The 16,029-nt window shown below is 40.6% G+C and overlaps 2 protein-coding genes across 3 annotated transcripts in view; both read left to right on the top strand.

The window, feature by feature from the left end:
* lmf1 (lipase maturation factor 1) overlaps window positions 1-6,610 on the top strand; it is a 32,630-nt gene extending 26,020 nt beyond the window's left edge. For both annotated transcript variants that reach the window (XM_050059549.1, XM_050059550.1), the window contains 4 exons: window positions 2,484-2,637; window positions 4,706-4,889; window positions 5,620-5,732; window positions 6,146-6,610. In XM_050059549.1, coding sequence (XP_049915506.1) covers window positions 2,484-2,637; window positions 4,706-4,889; window positions 5,620-5,732; window positions 6,146-6,332 — 638 coding nt within the window. In that variant the 3' untranslated portion in view covers window positions 6,333-6,610. The remainder of the gene's footprint in view (window positions 1-2,483; window positions 2,638-4,705; window positions 4,890-5,619; window positions 5,733-6,145) is intronic.
* Window positions 6,611-14,624: 8,014 nt separating this feature from the next.
* The window catches only part of LOC126399543 (ras-related protein Rab-26), a 141,950-nt gene continuing 140,545 nt past the window's right edge, over window positions 14,625-16,029 (top strand). The window contains exon 1 of the mRNA XM_050059577.1: window positions 14,625-15,090. Within this exon, the coding sequence (XP_049915534.1) occupies window positions 14,914-15,090 (177 nt within the window). The 5' untranslated portion in view covers window positions 14,625-14,913. The remainder of the gene's footprint in view (window positions 15,091-16,029) is intronic.

A 16,029-nucleotide genomic window follows, 5' to 3' on the forward strand; every position in this document is an offset into this window, starting at 1 on the left:
AACGCAGTTGTAGTGCCTTTAGTGCTACAATATTAAAAAAAAAAATGGTGGAGTGTGGAGGATGATGTTCAGCTGAGGAGTCTTACAGCCTGAGGAAAGAAGCTGCTTTGTACTCTGGTGGTATGACAGCAGATTCTTCAGTATCGAAGGACGGCCGCTGTAGGAACAGGCTGTTTCTTGGTGGGTATTGTCTGTTAATATCCTTTGGACTCTGCGCAGATGCCTTACCTCACTGATATTGCTGATGGCACAAATGTTACCAGTTTGTAATTTTTCCAGTCAGGATGCTTTCTATTGCACCTCTGTAAAAATTTACAAGAACTTGGCTGGGGAATTTTGCTTTCTCAAGTTTCCATAAAAAATACAGCCACTACAGCTTTTTCACTAGGATGGAGATGTTTGATTATCATGTCAGGTTCTCTGTGATGCTGATTCCCAGTAACCTAAAACTGTTCACTTGCCCCCCCTTAGGTCCACTGATGTGGACAGAGAGGTGTCTTCACTTCCTTTTTCAAGCACTAAAAGTAGCTCAGAAGTCTGATTGCCCTTTTCTGCGAACATGGAACTGGTTCCATTATGGTTTCCGTACTTAATTTTGAACTGCTCAGAGCATTTCGACCTAGAATAGATTAGTCCAGAACCCAAAAAGTTGGTTCTCAGCTGGAACCAGAAAATAGCAGGTTTTTCCTGACCTTAAGTGCAAACAGTTACAACATCAGAGGGTGTGTCATATTTGAGAGGTTGGAAAGAGAGGATGGAAAAGGCAACAACAGAGAGAGAGTTTCAAAGGCACCCTTTAGCGTCTCTATGAGACACAGTGGGCCTTCAGCTAACTTCAGTGTAAACCCACCGGCAACAAAACTTGACACTATGTGCAACTTACATAGTATAAAGAGTTAGAAAGTCTGCTTAGGGCAGGAGAGAAGGGAGGGTGTCAGTGTTGTTTTAATTAACGTTGTGCTGCTGATGTACCTACGCCTCATGTGAAACCAAAAGTCACTTTTGTTTTCACGTAATGTTTCGTAATTTACGTACAGTTGTTGCGCACTGACATCACTCATGTCTCCTGTTTACGTAACCAATTGGTTTTGTTGCCTAAACATAACCATGAGTGTTTCACAACATAAATCCCATGTTACAATGTGTTTCAGCAGTGCGTCACATAGATACACTGGGGGTGCCCTGTGCGTCGCTATCAGACTCCAAGGGGCATGACAAAGTGTCTGTATTTGATGACCTGGGAATGAGAATTGGTTGCCACTTTCTATCCATCCTTTTCAGATTCACAGACGCAGAAAGGTTGCTTATCATCCAATCACTGTAGTCATAGCATTCATGAAACATGACATCATCCATGGCAACAGATTCAACCCCGGCACTTCCTTTAGAAACGTTAGAGGAAACTTTTAGCACTTTTCAGGAGGTAAGATAAGATGCTTTGTTAATGAGGCCTCAGATTCAGAGAAACCTATGAGTCATAATGAGCCAGGGCCATTTTCTGTTGGAATTCAAAATTGATACATATTTTCACATCATATTTTTGACCTTTTGTTTTGAAAATAGTTGGTATCTCATTTTTGGAATGAATGGGTCTAGAGACTCTTGTATAGACATTGGTATATCTAACAGTTGAGGCTAATGGGCACAGGAGGAGGGGAATTATGGAAGAAACAGGGAATTGTGGGTAGAAAAGGGATTAGCACTTGGACAGCTGAGGAGCAGGGAAAAGTCTGACATATGGTTTATTGGAATTTAATGTGATGTGGCTCACATTTTTACAATACAGACTGCTTCAAATGTGGTCACAGCGCCAGTGGCCCCTCTCTAATTGGTCTCGTTGGACCCATTAGTGTCTTTACTTTATTGTACGACGTTGAATATAAAATAGGCTTCTACCTGCAGTGTGGGCATGTTTTAATCATTTGAGCAGACTCACACAGTCTCTCAGTGTGAAAAGTTTTAGTTGGATTATGTTGATGTCTTTAACATGCATGGGATAAGCAGGCAGACAGGTAGGAAGGAAGCGATGTGGACTCAGCCAACATTTGTCAATACTGGCCGTCCCATGACCTAACGGGTCAAACCCCTTCCACTGTGGAAGTGCTGAAGTCATCACACACATATACACACTTAATTGCACTAATTCTGGACCAGGAAACATGTTGTCCTCCATTAATGATGAATCCCCCTCCAGGCCAGACACTAACAAATATGTCACCTTGATGTAAGCTGTAATTACAGTTTTCCTCCGGGCCACTCAGTCTCATTTTGAAATATGGACATGAGATGCATTATTTCTGTAAACATCAACAAAATTTAACAAGTAAACAAATGCTGTCGCAGCGTCTTTAAGCCAAACAGGATTGCTCTGCAATTCCATACAATTTGGCTCAAAGCAGTGTAGAGTGTGTAACAGATAATGAAATCTGATGTGTGACTGATAATGAGCTGTTCCACTCTTTCTCTTACTGTATGTAACACAGGTATGTTGATACGTCGGGTGGTGAACATTTCTTTGGGCATTCTGATTGGCTACCTGAGCATTCCCGTGGTGATGAACCTGTTCAGTTCCAGGCAGGTGATGAACACGTCCTTCGACCCGCTGCGTATCGTCAACACCTACGGGGCCTTTGGCAGGTACGGTACAGTCAGGGGTCAGTGTGGGGTCATGAGGTTCATCAAGGTATCTGTGGGTCCTTAAAGCATCTAAAACCTGCCTAAATTTAAAGCATTAAGATGTTTTAAAATGCACTTCAAGGATAGGTTCATATTTATTTACATGCCCATACATAGAGTCATTGTGATCATTTATTTTGTCTATTAGATCACAAGATCCTCCTCAGACACCCATGTTGGCTTAAAGGCCTTTATGCACCAGGGGCATTTTTATTGCAATTAATTCATATGTCAATATATTTTTCTAAATGTTTTTGTAATGAGTACTTTCATGCAGATCGCAAATATTACACAACAAAAAAGTGACTTTTTTTCTGCAAGATGGTCGATTTTTCTGAGCTTTTGCGTGACAAATGAAGGCAAGAACCAATCCTGTTGTGCTTGTCCTTATAACGATTATACAACAGCAACACAGAGGCTCCCTAGTCTGAACCAAGATGGGTTAGGCCTAACCTTAACACTAACCCTAACTTAAAAAAATAAAAATAAAAATCAGGCCTGAGCCTTCATGAACCAGCACAGTTTCTGTCTCAAGCCCGAACTACGGCAGCAGTTTTGGCCTTAGCCCAAATTTCTACTGTAAAACAACAAATTTTATTAATAACAATATATATTTTTAATGTTAAAACATTTATTACAAGCTAAGGGCTGACATGCGTCCTTGCACCACTTCTTCTTTCCCTCATTTCAAAAATCTGTTGTCTTGTGCACAACAGGTTCAGCAGAACAGGCTGCGCCTCTTGGTGCATCTAGTGCACACAGCAGTCCATGGCCACACAGTGTGCAGATGATGATCACAGCTCTTCACTGCATGTTATGAATATCGTTCCCATTGCTGGGGAAGCACAGGCAAACACTGCCAACCTAGTCACTTTGCTGCCTTTTCTCACCTGCTCTGTCTCTCATATTGCTTTGTCATTTCATCACTTTCCCTTTCTTAGTTGCGGTCCCTCCCTTTCTCTCAGTCCAATAGAGCTCCTGCGATTTACACACAAGAACTGCCAGTTTTATGAAAAACAAAAAACACAGGTAAATTGACGAGAACGTGACTCAAGTCAAGCCCAGGGAAATAATGAGAAATTTCAACCAAGCCCAACCCAAACCTGGCAGGTTGGGTTCAGACAGAGAAGGAGCTCAAATTCACTAAAAAGAAACTCACTAAAATATCCCACAGTAGCGTAGACTATACACTGCGTTCCAAATTATTATGCAAATTGTATTTAAGTGTCATAAAGATTAAATTTTTTGTTTTNGAGAAGGAGCTCAAATTCACTAAAAAGAAACTCACTAAAATATCCCACAGTAGCGTAGACTATACAGCAGTTTACCTCAGACAGACTACCAGACGCTGCTCTGGATCATTTAGATCACAGCAGTTGGTGCAAATTTGCTTTGCTGCTGGCAGATCTGTTCACATCAAACCCTTTTAATTAAGCAAGTGTTGCAATTGTCATAGATTTCGCATCGCTACCAGTATGAACGCAGACATATAGTTTGTATTTTCATGTAATTTATTCATCCTGCCCCTGGTGTGTAAAGGCCTTAACAATTGACACTGAGAGAAATTGAAGTTCTTTTTTGACCTTGGAAACTTTTGAAATTTGTGATCTCATAATGATGAATTTTAAACAAACTGAATATCACAACAGAAGAGAAAAAGAAATGTTTTGAACATTAAATTTTCTCTTTTTCACAAATTTTTGTCCAGCCATTCTGCACTGCAGTAAAGGCAAAAGAAATTTTGTTTGTGGCGTCTTTCCAGAATAAAAGTTCCAACTGCTCAGGATATTATCCACACACCTCACTGACACTACTAACCAAATATTTTCTGTTTGTTTTTGTGATTTGGGTGAACAGAACCTTTAAAGTTAGTCTTTTTCCAGAAATTGGAGATAATAGCAGAGGGTAATCTATAGTCCTGCATCTGTATACATTAACTCTGCAGCCTTCAGCCCTCTGTCAATTAGCCCATGAGGCATTTTACAAGTCATCATATCCACTATAACTTAATTGCCCCCCCTCTGTCCAGCATTACAAAGGAGCGTACCGAGGTGATTTTCCAAGGCACTCTCAGCCAGGATCCCAAGGACCCTGAGGCAGTTTGGGAGGAGTACCAGTTCCTGTGTAAGCCAGGGGACATTTACAGACGACCATGCCTCATATCACCGTACCACTACCGGCTGGACTGGCTCATGTGGTTTGCTGCCTTCCAGGTGAGATACTGAGGAGCTGCAGGAGATGATGCAGGGAGTGCAGAGGACACATATTAACTTGTCTCCATCGTAAATGTATTTTAGTGTGTGGATATAGGATGTAGTTGATATTGGTACCAAAACTCATTTTGGGTCATTATTCAGTATCTTTAGAGGTAAGATTTTCACTCCAAAGACCAAGAGGGTCTTGTTGCCTTTGATGATGAATGAAGTTAACTAGGCAAAAACACACAAGAAACAATAGTAAATGGTGTAACAATTCACAGTTCCCCCCTTTTTAGCTGGTTCATCAGCAGAAATCACTTCATTTATAGGCCTTGTGTGCCAAAAATTAATTGTGAGCCTCAGCTGCTAAATGTTCAGTTACCGCATATGGCCACTAGAGGGCAGTGATTGTCATGTATTTACCTCAATTAAATTAGATGACTTTTGGTATTATCTGAATGCCGCTATACATCTGTATTTCTCCCTTTCTTATCATCTATCACTCTATATATCTTTCCCCTTGTCTCGTTTGGTGTTTGTTTTCTTATGGTCTGCATACTTGTCCCTTTTTTACCTCTCTCCTTTGCTGTAGTCTCAACTATTTTGCCTCAGAGCCTCATACACTCTCAGTCTCTCTCTGCCTTTCAGTGTACACATTCACATCTCTTTCACAACCTGTATTATTTTACTCTTCTTTCTTTTTTTCCTGTTCCTTTCTTAACCCTGTCTCCATGTCATCATACAGACCTACGAGCAGAGTGAGTGGGTGATCCACATAGCGGGACGCCTGCTGTCCAATGACAGCACTGTCCTCTCCCTGCTTGACCACAACCCCTTCCAAGGCCGAGAAACTCCCAGGTAAACACGGAGCACACAGTCACAGCAATGATCCCTCTGCAGGGTAAAAATACTGTACGATGAACTAGCATGAAGCTCTTTATGTCGACATGAACCTCACCAATGCACATTTTTGTCCTACTAATGATCAACCTCTGATTACAGAAATATATCTGTTATTAAATATGTGTTGGCAGGGGTCAATCAAATGACAGTCCCACTATTCTCTGTGCTATAGCCCCCTCTGGTGAAGCAATAAGCACACACTGTCTGTCCTTTGCTAATATACAAAGATCATTATAATGTAGATGTTGTGTGGTATGTCACAGTGACTTTGTTAGGATGATACATACGTGAGAAAAGACGAAAAATGTCAAAAAAAGAGTCTTTGTTTCATGCAGTTTCACTCCTCTCTGTGTCCTCCTCTTTCTCAGGTGGGTTCGAGGGGAACATTTCAGATACAAGTTCAGCCAGCCGGGCAGCAGCAGCGCAGCTCAGGGGAAGTGGTGGCTGAGAAGACGCATCGGAGCCTACTTCCCTCCCCTGGACCTGGAAGGACTCAGGGGCTACTTCCAATCCAGGAACTGGCCCCACCCGCACATACCAACAAACAGGAGCTAAAGCCATGACCTCTGACTACTAGAGGAGAACGGAGGACTTCAGGGGTTGAGGTTGAAAAAAGGGAAGGTCAAAGTCAGTTTCAGTGAAGCTGCTGGAGTTGGACCAAAGGTGCCATCAGGTTTCTACAGATTGCAAAGAACTGCTTGATAAAACCTGAAATCAAACATCCAAACAATGTGATGTTTTTCAAGGTTTCATTTGCGAACACGTCTGTGTGTCACAAGTAATTACTGCCCCTTGTACATCTGACATTTGAACATTAAATGGTTTTGAATTTATATTTTGTTTTTCCCTTCTGTTTTTTCCCCCAATGACAAATGATTTTTTTTTGTCTAATCGGCCGAACATTTCAGGGCTTTTGTTTTGTCACTAAGAATGACACACCCAAACTTGTCTTCAGTCGGGTTGCATTTTGGGGAATGTAGGCACCCAGTTTTGACAAGGAAGAAGAGTGTGTTTTTTAACTGTTCATCATGACTCTGATAATGTTTTAGGAGTGCAATGCTAATTCTGTTGACTATAATTCATTGACTATCTTCACCTGTCCACCTGATGTTTTGGGTCTGTCCAGCCTTTTCTAGTCATCCGATCTCCAAACCCACCGGCACACCTGTTCCTCAGTCTCACTTCAAGCCCATCGACTGTGATCCAGCCTCACCTGTTCCTCATTAACCCCAGTGTGTATACAGTACACTGCCATCTCTTCCTGAGCATACCTGTTGCCATATTGTCCACTGTGCCAATGTAGCATCCTGCCTCTGATCTTGTGTTCTTGTTATGTTATATCTGAGTTGTGTTCAAATCAACTTCCTCAATGGAATTAAGACTGATTTTTATAAAAGTTCCAAAGTATCCGACTTTGCATTTTAATAATACAGAATTGCCTGAAAAACAAACAAATGTCGATGCCTCATATCAGCCATCTTTCAGTATAATTAAACCCTTACGTAATGGATATGTTGTTATATTATTAATGCACAGTAGTGTGATCATCACATGACCAACTCTGTAATCATATAACCAATTCGATGCCATGATCTCTCACAAGTTGACATCTTTCCATCTCTGCTTTCATCCTGTGTAATGTGAACGCATCAGAAAATACTATTTGACAGACAAGTACATGAGTAAATGAAAATAAATCCAAATGTTTTCCTAAATATGAAGACATGTTGACACTGGATATGACAGTAGCTGAACACAAGTTTGTCATTATTGCTCCCTGGTTGGAGTGACAGTAACATAAAGCGGCCACTAGATGGTGCTGTTCTCCAGGTGATTCAGACTACATCTCTAGGCTTTGTGGTTCTCCTTCCCACATTCACCACTACAGGAGCCTTTTCCTCAAAGTGTGCCCCGAGGTGTGTGTCAGGTGCATGTTTGATGTGGTTTATGAGTGACAGACATCCCCTGTGTCGGCCTTTTTACCCTCCTGTTGTGCCAGAAGAATTCAAAAACACAGCAACACAGCAAGTCTGATCAGAGCTGATGCATTCTCAGCTGGCCACTGATGCCATTCATCTTTATCAGTGACAATAACCCTTTTTTGGCCAAATATTGTGTCTGCAAAAATGAATTCTTATATATATATTGATTATTTTTCATCCTAATTCATCAACGCCTCCTCTGACTGCTCCATGTCTTTGATTAATTGAGCCTGTTTTTGGACACTGCCCATCTGATGAAGATATTTTTCAAAGAGCTGCCTGAAACACACACCTATTCAGTACGTGCAGTGCATCTCAAATATTAATTATTCTAGTCGTCGCCCAGTTCCTTTCATGCCTCTTGTGCCACCCCTCATGCAGCACAAAGAGAGAGGGAGACATTTATTGACCTCCTCATGGTCCAGTTGAAACGGCAGATGCAAAAACATTCAGCAAAGTCATTATTGTTGGCTCCAGTAAAATAATTCACAACCAGCCGTGAGAGTGTCGGCCCAGCAAACCATCTGTCTCCACTGATAATACCAAAAAATGAACCTGGTGATTTGTTTGTGTTTGTGTGACACAGTGGATCTGTCTTTTTGAAGAATGAGCAGTCACACTGTCTTGTTAAGACAAATAAAGGAGAGGTTTGTTGTTTATTTTCAACAGAAGGCTCACAGCTGAGTCAAAATTGCTTTGACACTGTTGCTGAAGCTCAGTGCTTCTCAGACTTTTTTTCAATAATGTACCTCCTTTGAAATATTCTTTCAGCCAAGTACCCCCTGACCAGCACAAAATAGGGTTGGTAAAACCACAGAGTGAACAAACATAAACCTGAAATGCTTGCATTTGTTGTGGCAGTATTTTTTTCCCTGTTATTTGTCTTTTTTTATTCTTATTTTTTATTACACAAGGTCCAGGGATATATATATATACACACACACACACACACACACACACATATAAAGGGACAATGTAACAATACCACCACATATAAAAAATGAAAATAAAATAAGATAAATAAATAAAACTTCTTGGAAGAATTAAGGAAACAAAAACCTAAATCCAATATATAGGAATAGTTTCCAGCAGTCAACAATTGCACTGACAATGAGTATGTATGAATATCTGATATAAAATGTGGTTTATTGCACTTACATTCATATTTATGTATTGTTTTGAACCTATTATGGTATAATTATTTTAGGAATGAGGCATGACATATATTTTTAAAATTAACATTAAAAAAACTCATGTACCCCTGCAGTATTCCAAAGTACCCCTATAGGTACCCATACCCCCATTTGAGAGTCACGACTCTAGCAAACAGGAGCTAAGTGTCCGGCAATAGTCCATCTTGCTTGCATCCTATCCTACCAACATATTTAACATACAAAAATGTTTGACTGAGAAGTCTCCAAGAATAATCTGTATTACCATCATAGCAAAATGTAACTTAATTCTTTTAAAAACATCATTAGTTACATAAATAATGTCATCTGACAAAACGCCAAACAGATTATTATTATTTTAGGCAAGTTGCAGTTATTTTGCATATTGTGTAAAACAAACAATATTAACTTTTCTTTATTACTAATTGCAGCTTTTATCCCAAGTACAATCCACATTAGTACTTAAAAAGCCTATCCACCATCCTTTGATTCACAGGGTTCCTAAAGTCATGGAAAACCTGGAAAAGTCATGGAATTGCGTAATCACATTTTCCAGGCCTGGAAAAATCCTGGAATTGGTAAAAGTTATTGAAAGTTTTGGAAAAGTCATGGAATTTTGTTGCGTGTAGTGACATTGTTACAGTAGTCTGCCGTTGATAACTGTCTTTGTAATGGAATTTACTGGTAGATTTATATTCTGAAGCTGCCAATGTATTGTAAAACACACTCATATGCGTCGATATTTGACGCTTGTTTACCGTCATGTACGTATCTTTATTTTCGCCCTGTGTTCTGTCTCTCCCTTCATGTATAGCAGCTAGCTGAAATTGCAATTACGGGCAAGTAGGGCAAAATAAAATTGAATTGAATTGAATTGAATTGAATTGTATTGTATTGAACTGAGTTGAATTGTATTCATGGGGGGAAAAAATCTCCATGAAAATGTGTGGGGGAACCCTGGATTCTGTTATCACTTTGTTTTCAGTATGTTATATTTGTGTTAATAGTGTTATATTTATATGCTGAAAGCGTCATTTTGACCCCAATGTAAAATAACTGAAATAAACCCACAGTCTTTCAGATGGTGATTGGTTTCAGCATTACCCCCTGTCAAAACAAAGGTTGAATAAATGTAATTCATAAAATGAATGGTGTTTACACGGGACTGTGAACACCACACGCCACAGGCAGTTACAGCACACCATTTGGCTCATGCCATGCTTTGGGCGTACTGGCATGTGACAGGAGAGCAAACATTTGCCATCTCCCTGTCTGTGTTTCAGGAGCAAAAGCAACACCATTTTCAAGTACATTTCTCATCTAGTGTTGGATGTCCACAGCAGCAGGCTGAGTTTTCCTTGTATTGGTCGATTGAATTTGATAGTCACAAGACATTGTATTATCAAATCTGTGTGTGCTGCATCTGTGTCTGAACTCAGTAAATAGTTCCATCTATTTAAACTGCACAGGCGGAATTGGGTACTTTTGACTGGGGCCCCCCAGGACCCCAACACACTGGTACTTTTAAAAAGCACAAATTAAGAAAGAAAGAGAAAACAATGATATGAAGTCACTGAGAACCAATTGATTGACAGTCTTGAAAACTGGAATGAAATATTAAAGCACCTGTGAGATATGACTAGAGAAGCAAACTTAAATAAAACTGTTGATATTTTTTTTAAAGAATGATTAAATAACATTTGCTAAGAACAAGGATGAGTTTTAACTATTGATTTAGTTATTTCACAATTTATTGGTTGTAATTAACACAGTTTGTTGATATCGAACACCATAAATATGTGCTTTGGGTGATATGAAGCGACAAATTATTCAAAGGGAACTCGATTATAACATCAGTGGTGGAGGGGTGTGTGCGCTCCTCCTGTTGTTCACAGCTCATTGGTTTTGACGATGCACCACTCGCACAGCATGGGCGTTTTTAATAGTCTCCTCATCAAACGTATCTGCATCCTGTTTGTCGCGTTCCCCGCCTTCGCTCTGCAAATAAATTTCCCCGCAGAATCGCTTTCGTAGCTTTTCTTGCAGTTTTATGTGACTTTGATGGTTAACTTACAGATTGGCCGTCCATTTTTTTTGTGTGTGTGCTCTGATTGTGTAACAGACAGCAGGGACATGTGTCTGTCTCATTTCTACAGCTCCAGTTTGGCTCATGCCAATTTCCCTGTTGTCCTCTGATATAATATTAAAGTGGGGGCGGCAGTGATGCTCAAAGACTGGTTTGGACCAAAAAAAGGGTGTTTGTTGTCGGTTCGATTCCCTGCTGGGAAAGTCTGGATGGTAGAAGTGAGTCACATCACAGCCGTCCTGACCTATGGCTACTGGTTGTACTGGGCAGCTCTCAGGTGTGTCAAACTAAAGTAGACTGTTGCAAAAGAAGAGTCTCAAGTGAGTCACCGGTGCAGTGGACAGATCATCCTCTGTTCGTGGTTACATAAAACGCTTTTTGGGGTATGTATCGTCACAGTGGATGTAGGGAAATGACTGCTTGCTGATAGGTATAGAGCTCTGCTGAACATAAGGAGTGAGTCATGGTGTTTTCACATAATCTGGTAGCTACATATAGCAGAGACTTTCTCCTGTACACACATTTTTGCTCTTAATTTATCACCATGACACACATACTGCTGCTATGTCAACCCAGAATGGTTTGATAACCTTGCACGTAATCACATAGCTGAAACAAGCTGCAACCCCTTCAAGTTTATGTGGAGTTGCCTTACGCAGTTCCTCTAATGGCCACTAGATGCTGGCTCCATTAGAAGTATTGATATTGATGGGAAAAATCTCAGCTATACTTTTAAAATGTAAAGTCAATAAATGCCTCCAACAGGAAGTTAGCATCTAATCTTTAAGAAAAAATCTTTTAAACCTGCAATAACTAACTTTTTTGGCCACTTGGGGGCAGCAGAAACCAGCTTTAAACACTACACTGACATATTAGCACCTTTGAAGTTAATATAGTGAATCTGTTAGCAAGCAGTTTCCTGTTACACATCCGGCAGACACAGAGGAACATTAAGATTCATTTGCAGTCATGTTTCTGGCCACCTGTTGAGTTTAAGGCCAATATTCGATCTTCCCTCAGCTCTGTTTAAAATATCTAGCCTTTTAGCTGCTAAATGCTCCACTTTGTTCACAAACTTGTCGCTTACTCTGTCTGTTGGCTGTTTGGTGCTGGGCAACGAGTCTGCAGTGGGGTTTATATCTTTTTTGCTGCCTCCTGCAGCCAATAACAATGCTGATAACAGTAGTGAGGGTAAACCAAAGCACTAAAGTTGCAACTTGGAAACCAAAACAATGAGTTAAAAGACGTGCTACGTATTGGCATACCGTTGACCAGTGTTTTATGGTTTCATGCTGGTTTTTATGTACTTATGCCACTGATAGACTAGATACAAATAAGTTTAGCATTTTGGTCATTGCCATCTCGGATTTCTTTGGAGTTGAAGTGACCATGTTTGGATGAGAGGGTGGAGCTGTGGAGAAGCGAGTGGTGAATCAGCCTCATAGATGGTCATGACACCCCGCAAGCAATCTGTCAGTCTGTAATTATGCTTAACTTAAAGGCTTAACAAAATGTAAATGAGTGACTTACATAAAAATTCACCCCCGTACAGCTGTCATGAAGGGGAAATTAGTAACACATTCTCACTCTGACCTCGTCACATATTGACGTTTGGTCATTTCAACATCCACATACGATGTGCAAGGTACCCTGGGTGTGTTGGTTGTTGATGTCCTGGGACACTGTGTCAAGTTCTGCCTGGTACATGCATTGTCTTCTTTCAAAATATACCTCCATTTTCACAGGAAATTTAACGTTTACATACAGTCTCTTTCAAAATAAACACACTATGTCGTTTCAGAAAAAGAAACAGGGTTTGGCTTTAGAACACCTGCTCTCTGGACTTTCACCGCCTTATCTTTTGTCCTTGTCCAAAACGCGTTTTCACCTGATGCCACCGGGCGACGTTAAACTATAACACCAACTGGCAGCGTAACATGCCAACGTTAAAGGGCACCTTTTTTCGTTGATTTCTGACGACACAAGTCACTGCCCAAGCAACGGGTTAATGACTTTGGAGAGAGACCGGGCTCGCAGTTAAGCACCAGACTCTGAAGCCAAATTTTACATAGTGGCCTAATGTGGAACCAAAACGTCTGGGTCTGTCATGTGATGCCATATAATGTAAAACAGACTTCTGTAAATCAGTGGATATTTTTTTAACGTCACAAGCACAGCAAAATGACTTGTTTCACCATCAGGAATTGATCCATTCAATCCGATAACATTTCAAAAGTCGGACGGTCTAGAAGAGCCACAAGATGAAATTATTTTATCTCCGTTAAAGTTAGCAGAGTGCTGCACTAAAAGTTAGCTACTTAGCCGCTGTTAGTCTCTATATGCCCCATGATGCTGTAGATCCGGGAACATTCATTCCGTGGAAATTAAACTACTTTGGCTTCAGATGCCACTGAGCAACTTTCATAAAAATGAAGAGGGGCCCTGCCTCCAACGCTGTGTTGAGGTCTCTGTATTCATCCATGATTTTAACTTGGGGGTCTATCTAGATTGATTGGCTTTTGGAGCCAGCCTCAAGTGGCCATTTGAGGAACTGCAGTTTTTTGTTTTTCTGTGCTGGTTTCATTGTTCAGCCCCGCAGGTTGCCACTTGATTTCACCTCATTTCCTCTCAGGCTTTACCCTGCTGTTTGCCAAACTTTAGTTTTCCATTCTGTACAGTGGAGGGTGGATAAAATGGTTTAAACAGACATAACAAATGTGAAAACCTTCTTTTGCTCAGCTGAAACCTAAGCCTTAAATTTGTGCTATATTTTGATGCCAACTGGCTTCTGTCCCAGTTTTCAATGCTCCCCCACTGCCCTCTAGTCCTGTGGAGTGTGACCAAACCCTACTCCCCTTATTCATTTGGTAAAAGAAGACTTTTTTCTACTGGGCTTCAGTCACATCACCTGGAGCCACTGGGGCTTAACCAATGACATTTTTTTCTGCTTTGAGAGCAACTCTGAATCCCAAATGCTTTATGTAAAACATGCACCTGCTGGCCACAGCGTGAAAACACACTCTGGGCAGCCCTAAAGTCACACATTTTACAGCCTGCCTGCTGAATGTCTGATTCACTTGTGAGCCCAGAAGGAGCGGTTTGGATATTGGGCACCAGAGTGATGCAGCCTGGAAATTGAAAGTGTCTGTGGAGAAAATGTGAAGCATCCTATTTCAAGCTGTCATACAAACCTGCACCTTTAAAAGAAAAATACACCCTAAATCAGAATTTCATTTCTACTACACTAAAACTCAGATTTTGCATTATAAGTAGGACTTAATGTCTTTTTAAAATGAATAGTACAGTGGGAATTTGCAGTGATGTGACCCTGCATTCAAATGATTTAAACTGAGTATTTAAAATTATTTTAAGTCAAGAGTCGTCAAGCACATTATCAAAAAATGTGAGAAGCATCACATCATCAGTTTGTGGAGTGTTCTCAGCTTAATGGGACTGCATTTGCTTGTATTAACTTACGTCAAACATCATTGGAAAAGCATATTATTTCCGTTTTAGGGTGGATTTTCCCTCTAAACGCACTGGAACAACCATGCCTTCATGCGCTCCCAACATCACAATACGAGAGAGGGAGGAGTGAGAGCTGTTTACATTGTGAAGCAGGTCTCAGATTTATAGTCATCCAGCTGCACCACAGGGGCAACAGCTGTCTCGCTTTATAGCCAGTTTTTGTCCATTTAAAAAAAACCTTTCCAATTGACGCTTTACGCACAGTCATGATTTTGACGCACAGGTGAACTTATTTCGCCTCAACGCGCCTCGACCACAACTCACTCCACAAGGAAAAGTGTTTGAGACTGGAAAGAAGCCCCACATTTTAAACTCTCCTCCTCATCTTCCTGTGTGAATTGCTCGGAGCTGAACAGGTTGTCAGAGCCATGTCCAGGAAGAAGGCAGTGAAAGGCAAAGGGAGCTCCAAGAGCCCCAAGGCGTCGCCGAGCAGCGGGAGGACGGGGAAGGGTCTGGCCGCCGCTGCCGCTCCGTCCTCTGGACTGGTTTATCCCAGCAGACCGTCCATCAGCAACAGCGGAGAGTTTTATGACATCGCCTTCAAGGTGAGCTGACGAGACGGGCGAGAGGTTCTGTAAGCATGCATTCAATCAAGCAATCAGTTAGGAGCCGACCACAGGTGCGAGCCAATCAAAACACCTTTTAGTTCTCACTTTTAAATTTGAGTTAAATCCCATATTTCTCAAAGTTCTGCTTGTTTGCTGTGTCCTTCCAATATTTTCTAAGAAACAGAGGCCAATGTGTGAGGAAACGACGAATGAAAGATGGTTTGCACTAGAAAGCAGCAGCATGGACATTTAAAATGTCTTTTTATGAAATGAAAGTGTGTTTAGTTCAGTATTTAGTGCCTCTGTAGAAGATTTTAGAAACGTTTTCAGGGGCTTGCAGGACGGGTGTGTCCATTTCTGCTAAGAAAAGACGAAAAATGCCTAGTTACATGAAAACTTTAGCATGCTTGCAAGAGTTAGTATCTCATAATTTTGACAGAGAAAATTAAAGTTTTGACTTTATTATTATTATAGTTCTGACATAGTAAGATAAAATTGTGATTCAGTATTTTACAATTTTGACTCACTTTGACTAATTTATTCTTGACTGATATTGTGACTTTATTTGAGTTAAAGATTCTGTCTGTAGGATTTAGGGGGTTATATCGGGAGAAATGGAATATAATCTTCATAATTATGTTTTCATTAGTTTATAATCACCCAACACTCAGTATCGTTTGTTTTCGTTACCTAGAATTAGCTGTTTATATCTACATATAGGGCGGGTCCCTTTCTATGGAATCTGCCATTTTTTTTTTTTTTTAAAGTAGTCTAGAAACCAAACACTAGCCATGTTTCCATCAGCCTGTTAAGATGCGCATCTAGAAGTATCGCATCAGAAAATTATGATGGAAACGCCAAAATTCAAATTAAAATCCCCTGATTCGCACAAACTAAAATACGCTCGCTTTAGCCGGGTTTTGGTTGATTCGAAAA

The sequence above is a fragment of the Epinephelus moara genome, chromosome 13 (assembly GCF_006386435.1).
Source record: "Epinephelus moara isolate mb chromosome 13, YSFRI_EMoa_1.0, whole genome shotgun sequence".
NCBI lineage: Eukaryota > Metazoa > Chordata > Actinopteri > Perciformes > Serranidae > Epinephelus > Epinephelus moara.